The following is a 23,238-nucleotide window of genomic DNA, read 5'->3' on the forward strand; positions in this document are numbered from 1 at the left end:
AAATAATCGATCCAAATGAAGAAAAATTGAAAAAAAAAAAAAAAGTTTAAAAGGGTAAATAAATGAAAAATCTCGACCACTCCTTGATGTCTGCAATTTCTGCATGGCGACCCTTGTTATATTACCATGTTTCACCCATAAAATCCCCCCCAAATCCAGCGGTGGCCATTCACAGCAGTGTGTCTTGACACTCGGTGATACATGCTACATGGAGGTTTTGGATCAAAAAGTGGTAAATACGCGATAATATCTCGTTAAAATCATGGTGTCTTTCATTATGCTTTCTCATGCTCTAACCTCCAGTCAGGATTTTGCTGTTTAATTTTCTTTTTTTAAAATGTCCTCCTGTTCAAAATTTTTCTTCCCCCAGAAAATTGAGATTTTAAGCTTTCCAATGATGTACCACACATGCATATAAGACAATTTTGAAATTTGGCCTAATGGGGGTCTCAGTGTAAAGTTTGTGACTTGTGAAGTCACCTGAGTGTTTTCTGATATGTATACATATATATATATATATATATATATATATATATATATATATATATTTATATATATATATATATGTCGGAAAACATAGACACGACTGAAAAAGCAGTTTCTGCTCTTGCACTCCTCTTTAAAAGAAACTGCTGTATTTCAAGCCCAAAAAACTGTTGTGTTTGATAGAACAATATGTCTATATGCTGCCATAGCAGATTCATGGCGCATTAAGCCCACAAACTATTTTTAATTTGCCCGTGTTACCCTGTTAACCCCCGTTTACAGACGTCGTGCAACTGTTTTTGTTTCAACCCAGCCATGAAAACAGGGTAAATAATTACATTTATTATTCAAAATGTCTGTCATTTTTAGCCTAGAATCATTAATTGATCTCATATTTTGTTTAAAAAAACAAAAACGACTTAAAAAAATTATTCACTCGCATATTCTAAACTTTTAAACAAATTCCGTCACAATGAAAAAAAATGGCGTCTGTAAAAAAGTCACGGATATCTACCTCATAACTATCGCTAAATTGTATTTTTTTTGTTACTGTCGCATTTTGCCCCATATGTTAGATGATAAATAATTGATCCAAACAAAGAAAATTTGGAGAAAAAAAAAAAACGTTTAAAAGGGTAAATATATGAAAAAGAACATCTTGATCATTCCTTGATGTCTGCGATTTCTACATCGCGACCCTTGTTATATTGCCATGTTTCACCAATAAAATCCCCAAAAAATCCAGCTCTGGGCATTCACAACTGTGTCTTGACACTCATTGATGCATGCTACATGGAGTTTTTGGATTGAAACAAGTTAAGTACGCGACAATATCTCGTTAAGGTCATGACGTCTGTAATTCTGCTCTCGCGTGCTCTCGCCTCCAGATAGGGTTGTGCTGTTTAAAAAACTTTTTTTTTTTTTCTTTAAATGCTCTTCTGTCCAAAATTTTTCTTCCCCCAGAAAGTTGAGATTTTAAGCTTTCCAATGATGTATCACACATGCATATCGGACAGTTTTGAAATTTGGCCAAATTGGGGGTCTCAGAGCGGAACTTCAAGTCACCTGAGTGTTTTCCGCTGAGATATATATATATATATATACATATACATACAGTACTGTGCAAAAGTTTTAGGCAGGACACCTGCCTAAAACTTTTGCATCCTGCCTAAAACTTTTGCACAGTACTGTATATTTTTATTATTTTATGTATATACAGGATATACTGTATGTATATATTTTCCCCAAGTGGAAGCTTCCATGATCCTAATAAATTTAATACTTAAAAAAAATATACATACAGTAAATATGAGCATTTCTAAGGAATACAAGATAAATAAAATGTGTTTCAATCAACCGTCATTGGCTGCCATTGATGGTGCTAGCCATCCAATCCATTTAAAGTGGGAGGGGTTGGCAGCAAATGAACGATTCGCTGCCACTCTCACAATTTGAATGGATTAGACATCTACTAGTGAAACTCATTTCAATTCCCAGCAGAAGGATGAAAAGAAGCACACGATATGACGTCTGTCATCGTCAATGGCACTGAAAGACTTAACCGATTTCCATTTATTGATCTGATGTATGGTCTGTGTGTGCATTGGTTCATTTACCAGAGCAGAAGGGCATAGGGGCGCTCCACATCCCGTTGAGCTGACACATCCTGGACGATTCCCCCTTAAGCTGCCGGCCCCCCAGGCAAGAGTATCGTACCGTCGAACCGAACGTAAACTTATCTCCGCTCAGCACGCCGTTCGGAGGCGAGCCGGGGTGGCCGCAGTCCACAACTGGTGAGAAAGTGAGAGAGGGTCGTAAAGAAGCTGATTGATGGAGTTTCAAAAAAACATGGCTGCAGGACACTGAGGATAACATTTCAATGATGCCAAGTGTCACCGCTTTGTCATTTCCCTCACAAAAACGGAGGCACAGGCAATAAATTTACATGAGTTGTGTTGCCCTTTTGATGTTAAGCAGAAAACAGAAGCACCAGGGGTCAGAATATTTGCTATCAGCTACGTACGCCGCTCCCACGGGGGCTCGAAAACCATTTTTCAAAATGCTTACATGTTTGCGAAAGTGTAATCCATTCATTTTTTTAGCACAGCATCAACTTGAACATGGGCAAACCCAGAAGCGACACACTTTAAACCTAACAAATCGAAATGCTCTTTTGCCACTTTTAGACAAGATTTAAGTTGATCCATTCAGAAACAAATGTACAGTGAAGAAAATAAGTATTCGGGCACCCTGCTATTTTGCAAGTACTCCAACTTAGAAATCATGGAGGAGTCTAAAATTTTCATCGTAGGTGCATGTTTACTTTGAGAGAGAATCTTAAAAAGAAAAATCCAGAAACCACAATATATCATTTTTTTAAAACAATATATTTGCGTAATACAGCTGCAAATAAGTATTTCAAGTTTCAACACCTGGGAAAATGAATGTTAATATTTGGTACAGTAGCTTTTATATGTAATTACAGAGGTCAAACGTTTTTGTACTGTACTTTTTCCACCAGGTTTGCACACACTGCAGGAGGGATCTTGGCCCACCCATCAGTCAGGTTTCTGGGCTGTCGCTGAGGAACACGGAGTTTGAGCTCCCTCCAAAGGTTTTCTATTACGTTTAGATCTGGAGACCGGCTAGGCAATGGTAGTACCTTGTTATGCTTCTTACAGAGCCACTCCTTGGTTTTCCTGGCTGTGTGCTTCGGGTCACTGTCATGTTGGAAGACTCAGGCACAACCCATCTTCAACGCTTTGACTGAAGAAATGAGTTTGTTCCCCAAAATCTCACAATACAGGGCCCCAGTCATCCTCTCTTTAATACGGTGCACTCGTCCTGTCCCATGCGCAGAAAAAAAGCCACAAGGCATGATGCTACCACCCCAATGCTTCACAGTAGGGATGGTGTTCTTGAAATAGTATTGATCATTATTTCTCCTCCAAACATGGTGTTGGGAAGAAAAAGGGAATTGCATTTATCCTAGTTAGTGGTTTTATTAAATTGTTACCCATGTTTTCACTATGAGTCAGAGTTGGTGTATGATTTTTGGTTCCACTGCCTTTATGTGCTTTTAAGTTGCCACAGGTCACATTCCACAGTCTGAAAAGATAACATTGTCATAAAACATTCTGACACCACACACCAAATGGGGGACGGAGACATGTGACTCAGGACGATTGCAGAGGAGGGCAACTCACTGAATGACCTGTTTTGAATACAACCAATAGACCACTGCCAAGTTTGAATGTTTAATCTGTTTCATGAATATGTATCCATGTCGCTATAAAGGAGGATGTGCCAGGAGAATAAACGAGTTTGGTTTGTAACGCATCACCTAAGTGCCTTACTCTCCTTCTTCCATGCGCATGTAAAAAGTAGATACTCGAGTCGATGTCTGGCCTGATGATTTAATCCCCAATGGGTGGGAGGCGAGATTTTTCCTGACACATGGTTAGTGGAATTACGACCAAAAACTTCTATTTTACTCTCCTCTGACCACAAACCTTGCTCCCATTATTCCTCTGCATCATCCAAATGGTCATAGGCAACCTTAAAACGGGCCTTGACATGTGATGGTTTAAGCAGGGGAACCTTCCATGCCATGCATGATTTCAAACCATGACGTCTTAGTGTATTACCATTAGTAACCATGGAAACGGTGGTCCCAGCTCTTTTCGGGTCATTGATCTACTCCTGTTTTGTAGTTTTGGGCTGATTCCTCACCTTTATTGGATCATTGAAACCCCACGATATGGTATCTTACATGGGGCTCCACTCTGATTGAGATTGACCGTCATGTTTAGCTTTTTCCATTTTCTTACTTTTTCACCAAACTGCTTGGCAATTCCTCTGTGGCCCTTTCCAGTCTTGTGGAGGTGAACAATTTTGTCTCTGGTGTCTTGACCTTGTTACAAGTTTGAGTCTTACTGATTGTATGGGGTGGACAGGTGTCTTTATGCTGCTATCGACCTCAAACAAGTGCATCTGATTCAGGATAATACATGGAGTGGAGGTGGACTTTCAATAGGCGGATTAACAGGTCTTTCAGGGTTAGAATTCTAGCTGATAGACAGGTGTTCAAATACTTATTTGCAGCTGTATCACACAAATTGTTAAGAAAAATAATGCATTGTTATTTGTGGATTTTTCTTTTTAGATTATATCTCTCAAAGTGGACATGCCCCTACCAAGAAAATTCCAGACTCCTTCATGATTTCTAAGTGGAAGAACTTGCAAAATACCAGAGTGTTCAAATACCTATTTTCTTCACTGTAATTGAATAACAGCTATACCATTTGAGAAAAAAAAACTTCCAAGTTAAATCGCTTATTTCATGAGAATTAATTTGGTCTCTATTTATTACTTTGTATATTGGGGCTGACAGCAAGAATAGGGCGAGATGCAGAGAGAAGAGAAACAAGCATTGAAAAAAAAAAAAAAATCTCTTTTGTGTGTCTTCTTTACAACATACATTTTTTGTGGGAAAAAAAATGAGACGCCCAACACTACAAGTAAAAATATTTTGTTTAAGAAGTTGTGAGGAAGAAAAAATCTACTCATTAAGGTGTGATCGTAAAGTTGATATAACGCAATTAAAAAGCTGCACTGTTACGAGAAGTCCTAATTAAAACTCAACATTTCTTGGATTATAATATCATAAAAGTTGTAATTTTTAAAAGTAAACTGCGTCATCTCTCACCAATACATTCAGGCAGCGGCTTGTCCCACTGCCCTGTGGGCTGACAGCTCAGCACCGGCGACCCAAACAGATAGTAGCCCGGGTTACAGTCGTAGAACACCACTGTGCCAAAGGTAAAGTTGCCGTGCTCGATTTTGCTTTGGCGGATGGAGTTGGCTGGGATGCCCGGATCCGAGCAGTTGACCACTACACACATGCACACACCAGACAAAAGCATGTGTTATTTGGCATTAACCTGAGAGGCTCACTCGTCCTCCCCATTCAACAAGTCTTGACAAACATGAGGTAAAAGCTAAAGCATTGGCTGCCAGTTAGAATGATAGACGTCTAATCCATTTGAAGTGAGAGGGTTGGCGGATGTTCATTCGCTGCTACCCTCCCAATTCAAACGGATTAGACGTCTACTAGTGATAAACTCATTTAAATCACATCAGAAGGCTAAAAAAATGACAAGACTAGACGTCTACGAGCGGATTCTCCCAAAAAGTTGGTCATACGTACAGTTAGGGCTGATTACACTCAACTTTTCTCCCCACCTTTACACGTCGGGGGCGGGTGGCTCCACTGGCGGTTGGCCTGGCAGTGGGCACGGGCCGGCCCCTCCATCTCGTAGCCCCGGTTGCACACAAAGCTGACCACGTCATTTAGGTTGAAGCCGTTCCCCACCGTACGGCCGTAAATTGGGCTGCCCGGGTGGCCGCAACTGATGGCTGAAGCGGAATGAGGACAAAATAGTACAATAGTTAACCGTATTTTTCGGACTAAAAGTCACACCAACCAAAAAATGCAGAGAGAGAGAGAGAGAGAGAGAGAGAGAGAAAAAAACATTTAAGTTGTATCGGCATATAAGTCGCATTTTGGTGTGAAATTTAGTTGATAAAATCCAACACGAAGAACAGACATGTCATCTTGAAAGGCAATTTGAAATAAAAACTGAGAACAACGTGGCAAGTATCTCGCTTGCTCCAAAGTTTTTTTCTGCAGCTCGATAAGGACAATATGCCAAAAAATTTGACCAAAAAAGCAAAACTGAATAGAAGAAAAACGACAGTGTCATTGGACAGAGGGACAGTTTTTATTATTTCACTGTTCACAGTATCAGCTCCTTTGCAATGATGTGCGGTTATTCTGCACTGAGCATGCTAACAGTGCTCATTGGTTTACTGATGTAACACTGACGAAGCGGGACGATTGTTGGCAATATTCGGGACGTTTTAGCTGAAAACAATCAAGTGGCTTATCAATGAGTTTGGTGTCCAATATCTTTAATTGATTTGGTTTACCGCTGTTCGCTACAAACATTTTTAGACACAGTAAACAGAGTGGGTTTTCCTCGTCTCCCACTGTTGTAAAAGTCAAAACCAAACAGCCCGAAAACAACGCATTCTCGGCGGCCCGTGGAGAACCGCAAGTAAGGGGGGTTGTCGTGACGATCCCAAGCCGAAAATGGCACTTCTTGGGCGGACACGTGTCACGTGAGAACCGGAGACGACAGTGGGTCGCGGCGTCAGCCCGGTGTTCGGCGGCCGGAAAACGGCGCACAGCTCTTAATAGCTCTTTGCTCTTGCTTGGTTCAAAAATACTGCACACACTCTGAAAATAAGAGCGCCACTGCCACCCACTGAGTGGATGTGCAAGTACACTCTAGTATGGCAAAAAGTATCTTCCCCGAGGTCACATGCACCACCCTGCCCCCACTATTTGAGAAGTACTGATTTTGAAGCTGTGGAAACGGAAGAAATGGGCAAATGAGAATTTCCACAAACTCCCTATGAAGAACAACGAACAAAACAAACTGTGGATACTTGCTGCTCTCTACGACAAACACACCCTTGGAAAAAATATCACTCCACTTTGAAGCCTGTTACCTACAGAGTTGCTAGATTAAAAATTTTTGTTGTTCATACTATAGTTACTGACATGCATTGGTAAGTTTTAATAACTTCATCCCGAAAACATAGCCAACACTATTGATTGGTGCATGCATATGTTTTTTTTTTATTGGCATGCTAGGACGGTCCCATTGACTCGCGCACGCTTAGCCACCCCGGAGACCTGATACTGATAAATAACTAACTGCACAGAATTTGTTGAAATCAACACCACCGACTAATTAAAGCCCCGCTAACTCGAAAATTAAGCCTAATGTCAACAGTTCTGAACTTCCCCTTTAATGCTAGTCATCAATATAAATGGCACTAAAACACGATCATTTACTGCCAGCCCTGTATGAAAAACAAATGATTCTGCATGAAGAGCTGATGTTGGGAAGAGTGTTAAAAACAGAAAGAAGAAAGGCTGACATGGCGCTGATTCATGGACATTCATCTCCTACATCAGTACAGAAAGGCGGAGGGCCCACGGGCAATTTACAGATGTCATATCAGGAAATATCGTCCCTCGCCACCCCCCGGAGTTGGTTTTGAGTGTCCTGCTGTTTGGCGTGGTAATTATTCATCCCTTAGCTTAATTCAATGGGGCTGCTTAAAAAGTTTTAGCGCTGACGGGGCTATTTCTGACGTTTGCAAGAGGAGACAGTCGGCGAGAGGAAGTGGAGGGGGGGATCATGGGACGGGGAAGGAAACGAATAAGGAATGCTGACAAGAAGGGACGGGAGAGAATGGGGTGTTTTTTGTTTAATTAATCAGAGAAAATCTCAAGTTTAAGCATACAAATTTTATCTGACATCGTCAGATTCTCGCAAGTTTATGCGCTTATCTTTGTAATTACGGCATCATTTGACTGCAAAATGATTTAAGCCTTGAGATTTGTCGCATAAACAAACTCAATAGAAATGTTGGACGAAAGGACGCATTCAGTTTTAACACTTTTAAAATTATATTTGTTTGCTTTAATATCTGAACCATAGTTTTCACCATCAGTTGGAAAGATAGCTCCCACAGACATTGCGTCACGCCTTCCCGTAGGCAGAACGTTGAACTGGATTTCACTGTGATAAACTCAAACACATGCTGTGTTCTAACGCCGGATTTAGGTGGAAACAGGATGAAGGTTTTACTTCATATAACCAGGCAGGAGTGTCTCAAGAGTGATTTGGTCGAGGATTCATGGTAATTATTATATCAGATACCACTATGCGTACACTTTTAAACGTGAAAAAAGAAAAAAAAAAAAAAAAATCAACGGATAAAATTTGTGTAACTTTGGCTTGAAATATATATGTAAAATGAATGATAACTGCCCGTATTTTGCTTTTAACCAAGAATCTAGACTGTTTTACGTTCATATCTATTGAAATTCCACAATTTAAGCATTTATTTACATGAATTTTCAACTTAAAAAGCTCTGTTTCGTGACAGCCGCCATATTGGAGTACACAATCCCTCAAATTTAGCTTGAAATATTTATGAATAAATGAACGATAATTGCCCGTTTTTTGCTTTCAACCAAGAATCTAGATTGTTTTACGTTCATATCTATAGAAATTCCGCGATTTAAGCATTTATTAACAAGAATTTTCAACTTAAAAAAGCTCTTCGTTTTGTGACGGCCGCCATGATGGATTACACAACCGTAAATTTTGATTGAAATATTTATGTAAAACGAACGATAACTGCCCATTTTTTGCTTTTAACCAAGACACTAGACTGCGTCACGTTTATATCTATAGAATTTCTGTGATTTAGGCCTTTATTTACAAGAATTTTCAACTTGAAACGCAATTTGTTTTGTGACGGCCACCATGTTGGATTTTTTTATCTCTCCACATGATATTTAAGTTGCTATTTCTGCAAAAACGTGTATGATATGTTAAATATTGCGATTGATCCTGAAAATACAGGTGGTTATCTCTGCATTTAGTGATTTTTGTGCATCTAGCAGAAAATCTGAGCCATTTTAAGTTTTGTTATACTTATATAAAAATAATCAGGATTTTATTAAGGAACTACTTCGAATTTTTTTTTATGCCGCTGCTCATGAAGACGCATGTATGCCTAAGGGAGGTGCCTGTTTTGGTTTTAGGTCGCTGGCTTTGGTTCTGAAAATACTTGAATTTTAAGTTTTTTAAAATAGGCCCCCTCCAGATCGGCCCCGAGCCTTGTGTCCCGTCAGCTGATTGTGAAGTCTATGATCTGAACGCTAGAACACTTGTGTATGTAACATGAGGGTAACACTTTACAATAAAGGTCCCTTAATTAACATTGCTTAATGCATTTTCAGACAGTAACTAATAACTGTTTAAGTATGATTACAATACTTAATATAAATGCTTATCTAACATTTATTAATAATTAACATGAGTTAAAGCATTAGTTAATGCATAACCAGACAGTAACTAATGGTTTGGTAAAATTAAAAATATATATAAGCCTATATTGGGTTAGGATTTGTTAACTTAAGCATCTATAGTTTCTTAGTTAAGGGACACATGCTACACCTTACAATAAGGGTCCAAAAAACATTCAGTAATGGTTAATAAAGTTAAAGGGGTGTGTGTGGGGGGGGGGGGGGGGGGTAACTTAAGCATTTATAATTTCTTCGTTAAGGGACACATGTGCTACACTATACAATAAGGGTCCAAAAACATTCAGTAATGGTTAATTAAGGTTAAGTAATACTTATGAGGTACGTTCACGTGAAATAATACCATACTTAAGGTGAGGTTAGCAGCACCCAAGGACTCACAGAGCAATGTTTCTTATTTTAAAATAACACAATCACTTACTAGTATCAGTATACATTAATAACTATTTATTAATGCACTAATGTGAATTAATGTTATGTATTAGATATATTAGATATTATAACCTGACCTTAATTATGGTATTATTTCATGTGAACGTACCTCATAAGTATTACTTAACCTTAATTAACCAGTACTGAATGCTTTTTGGACCCTGATTGTAAAGTGTAGCACATGTGTCCCTTAACTAAGAAATTATAAATGTGTAAATTAACAAACCCTAACCCTATATAGGCCTATATATTTTTTTTTTAATTTTACCAAACTATTAGTTACTGTCTGGTTATGCATTAACTAATGCATTAACTAATGTTAATTAATACATTACTAAATGTTAAATAAGGGATTATATGAATTATTGTAATGCTACTTAAACATTAGTTATCGTCTGAAAATGCATTAACTTAATGCATTAACTCATATTAATTGATATATTAATTAGGGCTGTCAAAATTATCGCGTTAACGGGCGATAATCAATTTTTTAAAATTAATCACGTTAATAAAGTTGATGCATTTAACGCACATGTCCCGCTCAAATAGATTAAAATGACAGCACAGTGTAATGTCCACTTGTTACTTGTTTTTTTGTGTTTTGTCGCCCTCTGCTGGCGGTTGGGTGCGACTGATTTCATGGGTTTGAGCAGCATGAGCATTGTGTAATTATTGACATCAACAATGGCGAGCTACTAGTTTATTTTTTGATTGAAATTTTTAAAAATGTTATTAAAACAAAAACATTAAGAGGGGTTTTAATATAAAACTTCTATAACTTGTACTAACATTCATCTTTTAAGAACTACAAGCCTTTCTATCCATGGATCGCTTTAACAGAATGTTAATGTTAATGCCCTCTTGTTGATTTATTGTTATAATAAACAAATACAGTACTTATGTACCATATGTTGAATTTATATATCTGTCTTGTGTCTTATCTTTCCATTCCAACAATAATTTACAGAGAAATATGGCATATTTTATAGATCGTTTGAATTGCGATTAATTACAATTAATTAATTTTTAAGACGTGATTAACTCGATTAAAAATTTTAATCGTTTGACAGCCCTAGTTTTTTTGTGTTTTGTCGCCCTCTCCTGGCGCTTGGGTGCGACTGATTTTATGGGTTTGAGCAGCATGGGCATTGTGTAATTATTGACATCAACAATGGCGAGCTACACGGTTTATTTTTTTGATTGAAAATTTTACGAATTTTATTAAAACGAAAAAATTAACAGGGGTTTTAATATAAAATTTCTATAAGTTGTACTAAAATTTATCTTTTAAGAGCAACAAGTCTTTCTATCGATGGATCGCTTTAACAGTGTTAATAATGTTAATGCCATCTTGTTGATTTATTGTTAAAATAAACAAATACAGTTCTTATGTATCGTATGTTGAATGTATATATCCGTCTTGTGTCTTATCTTTCCATTCCAACAATATAATTTACAGAGAAATATGGCATATTTTAGAGATGCACGATAATATCGGTCACCGATAATTATCGGCCGATAATGGCAATTATGACGTCACACAGATAATCCAGATAAAACGAAATTCAACCGATAATGCAATCCGATAATTATTATACTCGATTTAGCCTCCATATGTGCACAATCAACAGTTTTGTCCAATTCTGCTAGTTTTAAGGAGGTGTTTTTGCAGTGTAGTAATGTGATATATGTTAGGAATGGCTTACTTTTAAAGGCATTTTTGTGCAACTTGGGTGTTAACTATCGAAGTAATTGTTGCCAAAAGCTTACCAATTCACAATGTCATTGCCATTGTTTAGATGTTGGAATTTACTACTTGTTCACTAAATTACATTTTTGCACAGTAACATTTGATCTTTGTATACTTTAAAATTTTACATACATGTTTGAATAGAATTATCGGCGTGACATTATCGGTTATCGGGTGGAAGGGGCTGGAAATTATCGGTTATCGATATAGGTTGAAAAATGTATTATCGTCCATCACTAGCATATTTTATAGATGGTTTGAATTGTGATTAATTAATTTTTAAGCTGTAATTAACTCGATTAAAAAATTTAATAGTTTGACAGCCCCAATATTAATAAATGTTAGATAAGGGATTAAATGAATTATTGTGATGTTACTTAAACATGAGTTATTGTCTAAAAATGCATTAACTAATGTTAATTAAGGGACCCTTATTGTAAAGTGTTACCAACATGGGTCCATGATTGTGTACATGCTAGATGTATAGTGTTGTGTAATATAGGCAAGACTTGAAGCTTTTTGGTGGAATCTTGTGGCATCCACAAGCAACTAGAAATCATTTTAATTAATTTAACCCATTTTTTTGCTATTCTCTACAGGGCTCAGTCTGTATCCTACAGGGTTTACGGCACTGTTTAAATTCCTCAAGTAGTTACATCACCACTATGCATTTCCAAGCATTTGGATTCACTCCCAAGGGTGACTGAATATTATCAACAAGGTCTCTGCGAATACTACACACTACGGAACATCTCACAAATGTTGTGCTGCTGCAGCTGCGCCACTCACAATACAAGAATATGCCATATTGGAGGTATGCGCCTTTAAACAACCAGAATACATTTGCTGCGTTCTGACCACTGAAGTTGATATTGATGAACAGAATGAAGAGTGCTGGAAAAGGAAGTTGTTTGCTGAAGTCAAGTACTTTGTATAACGACGGCTCACATTGTATATAGTAGTGAAGTGAATTCGTGAAGTGCCACATGAGGACGTTCCTTATAGAACAGATGGAACATTATGTGATAATGAAGCTTCCGCTGCGGGTGCGATGTATGCATAGCGGCGTGTTGTCTTAAGAGCTCGCGGCATTCGGCTCAAGAGGTTGTCATGGAGACGGAGCCTCCGAGGAGCTTGATGAGCTTCATCATTTGTTTCTCTTTTCCTTACGTATGCAGATGGGAAGCTGCCCCGACCACTGGTTGTCCTGGAGACAGATCCGGACCGATGAGCCTATCAGCCGGAAGCCGGGAAGGCACTGGTACACCACTGTGTCACGGTAACCGAAGTTCTCTCCGATCACTTGGCCATTGATGATGCCCTCTGGGATGCCGCAGTGACCAGCTGCAATACAAATACGGCACACGCACAGTGGGTAAACTCAACTAAATTCAAGGCTGATTTGCTGTGACAGTGTGGACACAGATTCAAGAATAGCTTTGGAACACGGGTGGCGAACCTACGGACTGTAGGGTAGCAGAGCAGACTATTAGTTAAAGGTGCCTGTGGCGAACTACATAAAGTATCACTCTAAACAGCTTATGAATGAAACACTTGATTGTATTCATAAGAAATCACCTCAGTGAGTGCTTAGCCAACACTACGTCTTTTGTCCCTTTAGGGCAACCGTATGTTCCTGGTGGAAGCAAGCCAACATAAACCATTAGCTTTTGCACTGAAGCGGAACGGTAGAGCCGGCATTTGTTCGCCTCTGCCTGAACAACTCACAAAAGCGGGACGTTGTCTATAGAGCGTGTTTGCAAAGGGCATTTTGATTGGCCAACTTGCACTAGCTCCCGGTCCATGCAAGATGTGATTTTAAGGTTTGTTACTAACTAATGAAATATTACATGGTTTAACACTTCTTATCTTGATTGTCTTATGTTCATATATCTTAGTCTTTTGGAGATCAGTAGAACTACAAAAAAGCAAGAAGCTTTCGCTTTTGGTTAAAATACTCGAAAGGAGCGGTGGGTAGTAACACATCACATGTACTCTGTTACATTTACTTGAGTAACTTTTTGAGAAACAATGTTTTTCTAAGAGTAGTTTTACGAAGCTACTCTTACAACGCTACTTCGGTCTACACATTTATTACCTTTTTTTGCCAGCAAAGCTAAGAGTAGAGACATGCCTGCTATATTAATTACCGATTTCACCAATGAGACGTCGCAACAATAATCACATGACTTCAATATACCAATCAGACGCAAGCTTGCACAGTGGGTAGGGCTTACTGACACTATTCTTCAGTGGTTCACATCCTATTTTACATGATAGGAATTTCTTTGTGTCAATCGGAAACCATCAGTCAGAACGAACCAAATTCACGTGTGGAGTCCTTCAAGGGTCAATTCTTGGACCACTCTTATTTAACATCTATATGCTTCCCTTAGCTCAGATAATGGAACAGTATGACATCTCCTATCACGCATATGCAGATGACACACAACTGTACATTTCTGTGTCCCCACATGATTATAGTCCCTTAGTCTCCCTGAGTAAATGCATTCATCAAATCAATGAATGGATGTGCCAGAATTTTCTCCAGTTAAATGTGGAGAAGACAGAGGTGATCATTTTTGGGCCAAAAAAGGAAAGGTCAAAGCAGGCAACTTAGCACAATGTCACTTACAGCTACAAATCAAGTCAGAAACCTTGGCGTAATTATTGACTCAGACCTAAAATTTGATAGCCATCTAAAGTCCGTCACTAAATCTGCTTATTACCACCTAAAAAATGGGGCTTCTGACTCAACAAAACATGGAAAAACTTATGCATGCATTCATTTTCAGCAGGTTGGACTATTGCAACGGTATATTTACGGGTCTTGATAAAAAATCAGTCAGGAAGCTGCAGCTAGTACAGAATGCTGCAGCCAGAGTCCTCACAAATACAAGGAAGCTGGACCACATTACACCAGTTTTGAAATCGCTACACTGGCTTCCAGTGAGTCAAAGGATAGACTATAAAATACTACTGCTCGTCTAAAAAACACTTAATGGCCTTGGACCAAAATACATGCTTGATTTGTTAGATTCCTATGAGACATCTAGACCCCTAAGGTCGTCTGGAACCGGTCTCCTGCATGTTCCAAGAACAAGAACCAAGCAGGGAGAGGCAGCATTTAGTTATTATGCTCCTCATCTCTGGAACAAGTTACCTGAACGTCTGAAGTATGCTCAAACTGTTAGCTCTTTTAAATCAGGGCTAAAAACGCTTTTGTTTAGCACTGCATATCCATAACTGTCTATATATTTCAATCTACTTGCTTTCTATTCCTCTTGTGCTTATCTCCATTGCTGATTTCAATTATTATTAGTTGTAGTAGTTTTTGTTTTATTTTTATTTATTTTTATTCTATTTGTGATTAAATGCGATTTTTATGTACAAATTTATTTCCAATTTTGATTGTCTTGGTTTTTACGTTGTATTGATTTAAATGTGATTTTTATGATCTTCATGTGATGTAAAGCACTTTGAATTGCCTTGTGTTGAATTGTGCTATATAAATAAATTTGCCTTGCCTTGCCGTTCTAGCTTCACGGCAGCCTGTTCAATCATGTGGTGTCTTTCAAGCACCATTAAAAATGACGTATTTAATACAGAGAACTGCCCTCAACATTTCTCAAAAGTGCGGATTTTAACCTCTCTTCCAGTTTTTATCTGGCACCGATTGGAAAACCGGAGATATGATCCTTTTAATTTCAGAATAGCAATTATGAAGGAACGCTTCACTATTCAAACAAGGAACTATTTTCTCCGCCAGAGGGTACTCATGCTCTTTGGATGAATAATGCTGCATTTATGTAATTTTTTTCTTCTCTCTTCGGAATTCAATGATTTTTTGTTTTTGTTTTTTGTATTTCTTTGGCTTAATGTGGTTATGTAATGGGATATTGCAAAGTATCGTTATAACTATAGTCCATATAGACAACTTTGTGCTCAGAAAAAAAAAACATTTTTTTTTTTTTTTTTTTTTTTAAAAAGAATCCAACAAAAATATAAGCAGTTACTCACAATGTTACTCATTACTTGAGTATTCTTTTCACCAAATACTTGTTTACTTGAACTTGAGTGCATTTTTTGGACGACTACTTTTACTTTTGCTTTAATGATATTATTTTGAAGTAACGCTACTCGAGTAAAATGTTTGGCCACTCTGCTTATAAGCAAATGTTGATATACCTCGCCCCCTTTTGGATTTTGGGCTGTTTTACTGACACTACTCATTTCAGCTTCCGCTTCCCATGAGCAACTGTTGATAGTTTGAAAGTTTTAAAAATGGCAAATAAGCAGGTGGACTTAAAGACTACGGGAATTAGAATTTTAAAAAAATATTATACCATCCATAAATAATAATAAAATAACACTATCCAAAAACAATCACCATAGTTTCGGACTTTAAGTCGCTCCTGAATATAAGTCGTACCAGCCAAAGGATTCAAAATGAAGAGGGAAAAAAAAAAACATTCAGTAAGTTGCATTGGAGTATAAGTCGCATTTTGGCAGAGGTGGGTAGAATAGCCAAAAATTTTACTCGAGTAGCGTTACTTCAAAGTACTAAGTAAAAGTAGTCATCCAAAAAATGTACTCAAGTACAAGTAAAAAAGTATCCATTGAAAAGAATACTCAAGTAATGAGTAACATTGTGAGTAACTGCTAATTTTTATTTGGTATTTTTTGGTATTTTTTAAAATTATGAACTGTTGTTATAATGATACTTTACAATAACCCATTACATAACCACAGTAAGCCAAAGAAATACACAAAAAAAACATCATTGAATTCCAGCGAAAGGAAAAAAAAAAAAAAAAAAAAAATGCAGCATTATTCGTCCAAAATGCAGGAGTGCCCTCTAGTGGAGAAAATAGTTCCTAGTTTGAATAGTTCCTTCATAGTTACTTTTATGAAATCAAAAGGATCATATCTCTGGTTTTCCGGGGTCAATCGGTACCAAATAAAAACGCAGAAAGAGGTTTAAATCCGAGCTTTCGAGTCATGTTGAAGGCAGCGCTCTATGTCAAATACTTCATCTTTTACTGTACTTTAAAGTCGCCACGTGGTTGAACAGGCTGGCGTGATCATAGAATGGCAAGCTTGTGTCTGATTGGTTTAATGGAGTCATGTGATTATTGTTGCTACGTCTCATTGGTAAAATTAGTTGAACTACTCTTGGCATCACTGGCAAAAAAATATATAATACAGTAGTATGTAGAATAAAGAGGAAAAATGTAGACTTTTGTGTAGCCCAAAGTAGCGGGGTAAGAGTATTGTTTTTTGTTCACATATCTACTCAAGTAAAAGTAAAAAGTATGGCTCAGGAAAACTCTTATAAGTAGAATTTTCTTAAAAAGTTACTCAAGTAAATGTAACTGACATGTAACACGTTACTCCCCACATCTGCAATTTGGAGGGGCAATTTTTTAATTAATGAGACACCACGAACAAACCAAACATTAAAGTAATCATAGTAAAATTGAGAACAACAGCCTTAATAGGCATCTTTCAACGTAATTTGTTAACATTTTTTTGGATAAATACAGCCTGAAAATCACAACTTAACTGGCTGTTGGTATTAAAAAAAAACAAAAAAACAAAAAAAACAACGTAGTCGCACTTGTCTGTAAGTCACAGCCACAGGCAAACTATGAAAGAAAGTGCAACTCATAGTCCAGAAAATACGGCAATCCACAAAGCCTCATTACATTGTGTACTTAATCACCTCTAATTTGGAAGCTGACCCTTCTCTTTGAGCCATTTTCACACCGCATAAAATCCAATGTCAAAGAGCGGAAAACAGGCCTTCTATCTTTGTAAACTATTAGTATTCTGTCAAAAAACTCAATTATTTATCAGTTCAAAAAGGCTCAGATGGTCAATTATCCCGCAAGCATTTTCACAGATGTTCCACGGTTCTTTGTGTTGCCTCCAAAAGAAGAAGAAAAAAAAAGCAGTCGCACATGTTCTTTTGAAGACTTCGTTGTCTAATTGGATTGAGATTGTTGTCCTTTCCAACTCCTGTGATCGCATTCGATACCCTCGGAGATAAACTCAGCAGCTAATGATAGATGATGAAACTCTCCATGTCAAATTTTATCATCGTGACGTGTAAGTTTAGATGACTGGCACTTTATTTGGCATATGTTCTGTCATAGACTTCATAATGTATTGACGGGACACGGGGCCGATTCATAGGGGGCTTATCTCCGTCAAAGCTGACAGAGTGGAAACACAGACAAAGAGCTTTTTCCGTTGAAAATTCTTGTGAATAAATGCCTAAATCCCTGAATTCTTCATATATATATATGGATGTAAAACAGTCTCAAATCTTGGTTGAAAGCAAAAAAAACATGCAGTTTGCATTTATTTTACGTAAATATTGCAAACTATTCCGCTAGTCAGTAAGCAAATTAGCGGCCGCCAAATGTAAATAAAGAGCTTTTTCCATTAAGTTCTTGTGAATAGATGATATGGACGTAAAACAGTCTTGATTCTTGGTTCAAAGCAAAAAAAACGTGCAGTTAGCATTTATTTTAAATAAATATTGCAAACTATGATGCTAGTCAGTAAGCAAATTAGCTGCTGCCATATGTAAACAAAGAGCTTTCTCTGTTGTAAATTCTTGAGAATAAATGCTTAAATCCCTGAATTCTTTATAGATATGGACGTAAAACAGTCTCGATTGTTGGTTTAAAGCAAAAAAAAAAAAAAAAAAAAAAAAAAACCACAAAAACAAAAAACGGGCAGTTAGCATTTATTTTACATAAATATGTCGAATGTCCTGCTAGTCTTTGAGTCAATGTGGCGGCCCCCTTAGTACAACAAAGAGCTTTTTGCGTTGACGATTCTTGTGAATAAATGCTTAAATCCTTGAATTCTTTAGTTCTAATGTAAAACAGTCTCAAATCTTGGTTAAAGGCAAAAAAAAAAAAAAAAACATGCAGTTGGCATTTATTTTACGTAAATATTGCTAAACTATTCCGCTAGTCAGTAAGCAAATTAGCGGCCGCCAGATGTAAATAAAGAGCTTTTTCCGCCGTTAAGTTCTTGTGAATAGATGATATGGACGTAAAACAGTCTTGATTCTTGGTTCAAAGCAAAAAACCGTGCAGTTAGCATTTATTTTACATAAATATTGCAAACTATGATGCTAGTCAGTAAGCAAATTAGCGGCCGCCATATGTAAACAAAGAGCTTTCTCTGTTGAAAATTCTTGTGAATAGATGCTTAAATCCCTGAATTTTTTTATAGATATGGATGTCAAACAGTCTCGATTCTTGGTTAAAAGCAAAAAAAAACAAAAACAAAACAAAACAAAAAAACGCGCAGTTAGCATTTATTTCACATAAATATTGCAAACTATGATGCTAGTCAGTAAGCAAATTAGCGGCCGCCATATGTAAACAAAGCGCTTTCTCCATTGAAAAATCTTGTGAATAAATGTTTAAAAACAGTCTCGATTCTCGGTTTAAAGCAAAAAAACAAACAAAAAACGGGCAGTTAGCATTTATTTTACTTAAATATGTCGAATGTCCTGCTAGTCTTTAAGTCACTGTGGTGGCCCCATTAGCACAACAAAGAGCTTTTTGCGTTGACAATTCTTGTGAATAAATGCTTAAATCCTTGAAATCTTTATAGTTATAATGTAAAACAGTCTCCATTCATGCTTAAAAGCAAAAAACCGGGCAGTTAGCAGTTATTTTACGTAAAGTTTGTGAAATATAATATAATTTCTCCTATTGTTTTTTTTTTCACAACGTTTCAAAATGCATACGTGGTACGAAAAATATAATAACTACCTTGAATCCTCGAACAAATCACTCCTGAGACAATCCTTCCTGTTTGAATGCAGTACAGCTTTCGTACTTTTTCAACCTAAATCCGGCGTTAGATCGCTGTGACCGTCTGCTAATAAATGAAGCGGAGTGTGGGACGCAGTGAATGGGGAATGTGTCATGTCAATACATTATGAAGTGTATGGTTCTGTTTAGTAACTGTTCATTTATAAATTTATCTAGCATGAGAGTCCTAGCAGTTAGCATTTCCTTTGATCCAGTCTAAACTATGGTGCAAGCACCCCTCCGGGGGGTAAGCTTGAGAGCATAATGGGAGTTTGCTTTAAAAACTAATAGTTCATTTTTGTGTTTTGATCATGACTAAACATGAGAGGGCGAACCCTACTTAGCCCTCTCATGTTTAATCATGATCAAAACATGACAAATTATCACCACCAACTCCGTCGGGACATCTGAAGGATGCAGTGCAGTTTGGGGGAAAAAAAAAAAAAAATTAGGCAAATTCAACAGTGCAAGATTCCCAAACTGTATTGAGAATTAAAGTGCTTGTTACTTTTTTACTCCAAGCATTACGACTGATTAGCATTACCAAACTGATGCGTGCACACCTCCAAGGGTTTTGTAGAATTAAAAATGTAACACAGTTTGATATAATAGCTTATCATTTGTAATGTGTTTTGATCATGATTAAACACCTGAGGGCTGGGTGAAGCTTAAAAAAAAATTGCACCTTGTAACGCTGCAGTGAAACAAAGTTTCTGAAATATTTTTCGAAAGTCATTAGAAGTCAGGAGAATGTCAACTTGGCTTGAACACAGTTTCTAATCTACAAATAAACATTACATTCAAAGTTGAATCACGTAAAAAAACTTTCAAGTGATTTTTTCTCCCCGCTTTTGCCTCTTGGAGAAGGCGGTACAAGCGTAAACCACCAAGGACAAGGGAGTGCTTTCTTTCGAAGTATATTCAATTTTCTTTTTTTCCCAATTGTATTTATCTTCAGCTAAACCTTTTTTTGGAGTGGAAAAAAATACTGGTATTGAATCCAAATGCTGTTTATGTGGGACCTAACAGATGCCATATAACATCTGTCAGTGCCTTGTTTCACTGAGGTTTTCTTTTGTGTGGAAGACTAAAATGAGTATTTTTTTGTGTGAGGTCAAGGCCTGAGGGAAGCAGCTGTGGTAGCAGATGAAGGCAGGACAGGGTCATCTCAGCTACTTTTAATACCCATCCTCATTAGACGGCCGAGAAACAGACAACTCGCTCTTAAAAGGCAGCGTTTTCTCGACTTCTGAAGTGATGTGCTAATTAGCGTTAACATTCACGTACCGAAACAGCGCGACTCTGTTCCGCTCCACAGCCCGGATGACAGGCACTCCCTGACGGCTGAGCCCACCAGCATGAAGCCGGCGTCACAGGCGAAGATGGCCGTCGCCCCGAAGGTCGTCTGAGTGCCAATTTTCTTGCCGCTGGGCGGAGACGGTAACTCGCCGCAGGAGATGACTGACAAAGACAATGGATGATCAGATATAAGAAATTGCTACAGGAAAAATACAAACAACAGTATTGGATGAAGTAATCACTTTTTAGAAAAAAAGTACAGATACAGAGACAAAAAATTACTTAAAGCAACGCCGGTGTACAAAAGCGGTAGCGTTTTGTCTTAAGAAAGACTGCGTTTCCCACGACTGATGGTGATTTTTCTAAAAAAGTCTATTAATGGGTCTATCGTATTCCTTGTCGAATACTCTATAAGAAAAATATAACATATATACATCTAAAATAATCCTAAACATTTTTATTAGCAATTTTAATACTCCTGTTAGAAAGATTCCAAAGATTCCATGGGTATGCGTTCATTCCCATAGCAACCAGTCAGTTAGTTCCTGTTATTGTCCTACGTCATGCGTATTCTGGAACCGAGAATAGGCGTAAGTTGCGCATTTCGAGCAGAGGACGGCCACCTGTTAGAGGAAGTATCTGTGTGCGTCCATGAGCGAATGTAGGTATTTACCCTTCATGCCATAAAGTTCTTATGAATAAGTTAGAGCAGTTATCAGCACGACCGTTTCGTGTTTTTACTGTTACATTGGCTGGTTGCTCCCGCTCGTTCTCGCTGCGTCGAAGAGAGCGTTGTTTAAATGATATTCGCGTTGCACATTTGTGTTAAGAGGGAATGTTTAGTTTAGCATCTTAAGATGATGTTGTGGTAAAGTGCTTAGTTTTCGTTACTTTTATGGCCAAGATGACTACACGTGTCCTTCCGGGTTGTGCGCGCGCACTCCCACCCCCCCACCTTTGTGTTCATTATACTGCGCGAGTCATGTAAGCGTGTTATTGACTGCTTTACAGTCAATTTGCATTGTTTATTGCATCAGCACTAATATGATGCAATTTTCTTTCCTTACAGAACCACACATATACCCACACATTCCAGTCTTCTTCCACACACATACAAAAATACATCAACATCTTTCCACGCATGCTCTCATCTGCTCATTGCGTGATTGTCATATCAAGTGCCATTGCCTGTATATAGTTGTGCCTGTTGCCAAGTTGGATTAAAAGTGCCACTCTCCGCTCCTTGTGTTCTAACCGACACCCCGAGGCGAATGAACCATAAAACATATTGAACCCAGAACCTCAAACAGTCCATTAGTCCAAATTAGAATCGATAAGGGAATTGATAAAGAATCGAATCGTTAAGCAATATCGATAATGGAATCGCAATCGTAAAAATCATATCAATTCCCATCCCTAACGACCAGCGACCACCCACACAGTGTCGTAAAATCATGACCTCCCTGTTGCCTGCAGATTGATTAAAGGACATTTCTGTTTTCTAGCGGCTGTGTGAAGGATGAATAGTAATGAGGTAATAGATCCAGTTGTGGCTAAATAATAGCAAATGACGGTTAGCAACCGTGTGGCATAATGTGTGGCTGACCAGGTTTTCATATTTTAATGAGGATAGTATGCAAACAATGACAGAAGGGGGAAAAATAAGTAAGTGACCATCACATTTAATATTTTGTGACCTCAGCCCCCCTTGGCAGCAATAACTTCAACCAGACGTTTCCTGGAGCTGCAGATCAGTCCGGCACATCAATCAGGACTAATCTTGGGCCATTCTTCTCTACAAAACTGCTGTAGGTCAGTCAGATTCCTGGGATGTGTGGCATAAATCGCCGTCTTTAGGTCATGCCACAGCATCTCAATGGGGTTCAAATCTGGAGTTTGATTTGGCCACTCCAGAACGTGTATTTTGTTCTTCTGAAACCATTCTGAAGTTGATTTACCTCTGTGTTTTGGATCATTATCTTGCAAGTTGTCCAGCTCCAGAGGCATCAAAACAGCCCCAAATCATGATGCTCCCTCCACCATGCTTCACGGTGGGGATGAGGTGTTGATTTTGGTGAGCTGTTCTATTTTTCCTCCACACGTAACATTGTGTGTTACTCCCAGACAATTCAATTTTGGTTTCTTCAGTCCACAAAATATTTTGCCACAACTTCTGTGGATTGTCCAAGTGCCTTTTTGCAAACATTAAACAAGCAACAATGTTTTTTTTTTTTTTTTTTTTTTGACAGCAGTCGCTTCCTCCAAGGAGTCCTCCCATGAACACCATTCTTGGCCAAATTTTTACATATAGTTGATGTGTGCAGAGAGATAATGGACTGTGCCAGCGATTTCTGTATGTGTTTCTTTAGCCGACACTCTAGGGTTCTTTTTTACCTCCCTGAGTATTCTGCGCTGTACTCTTTGTGTCATCTTTGGGGGAACCAAACTCTATT

General features: G+C 37.9%; 1 protein-coding gene across 4 annotated transcripts in view; it reads right to left on the minus strand.

Moving 5' to 3' along the window:
• csmd3b (CUB and Sushi multiple domains 3b) overlaps positions 1 to 23,238 on the minus strand; it is a 684,074-nt gene that overhangs the window by 41,494 nt on the left and 619,342 nt on the right. For all 4 annotated transcript variants that reach the window (XM_057827420.1, XM_057827419.1, XM_057827418.1 and 1 more), the window contains 5 exons: positions 20,774 to 20,947; positions 12,813 to 12,986; positions 5,731 to 5,904; positions 5,195 to 5,380; positions 2,103 to 2,276 (listed from right to left, as the gene is read on the minus strand). In XM_057827420.1, the coding sequence (XP_057683403.1) occupies positions 2,103 to 2,276; positions 5,195 to 5,380; positions 5,731 to 5,904; positions 12,813 to 12,986; positions 20,774 to 20,947 (882 nt within the window). The remainder of the gene's footprint in view (positions 1 to 2,102; positions 2,277 to 5,194; positions 5,381 to 5,730; positions 5,905 to 12,812; positions 12,987 to 20,773; positions 20,948 to 23,238) is intronic.

The sequence above is a fragment of the Corythoichthys intestinalis genome, chromosome 22, assembly GCF_030265065.1.
Source record: "Corythoichthys intestinalis isolate RoL2023-P3 chromosome 22, ASM3026506v1, whole genome shotgun sequence".
NCBI classification, from domain to species: Eukaryota; Metazoa; Chordata; class Actinopteri; order Syngnathiformes; family Syngnathidae; genus Corythoichthys; species Corythoichthys intestinalis.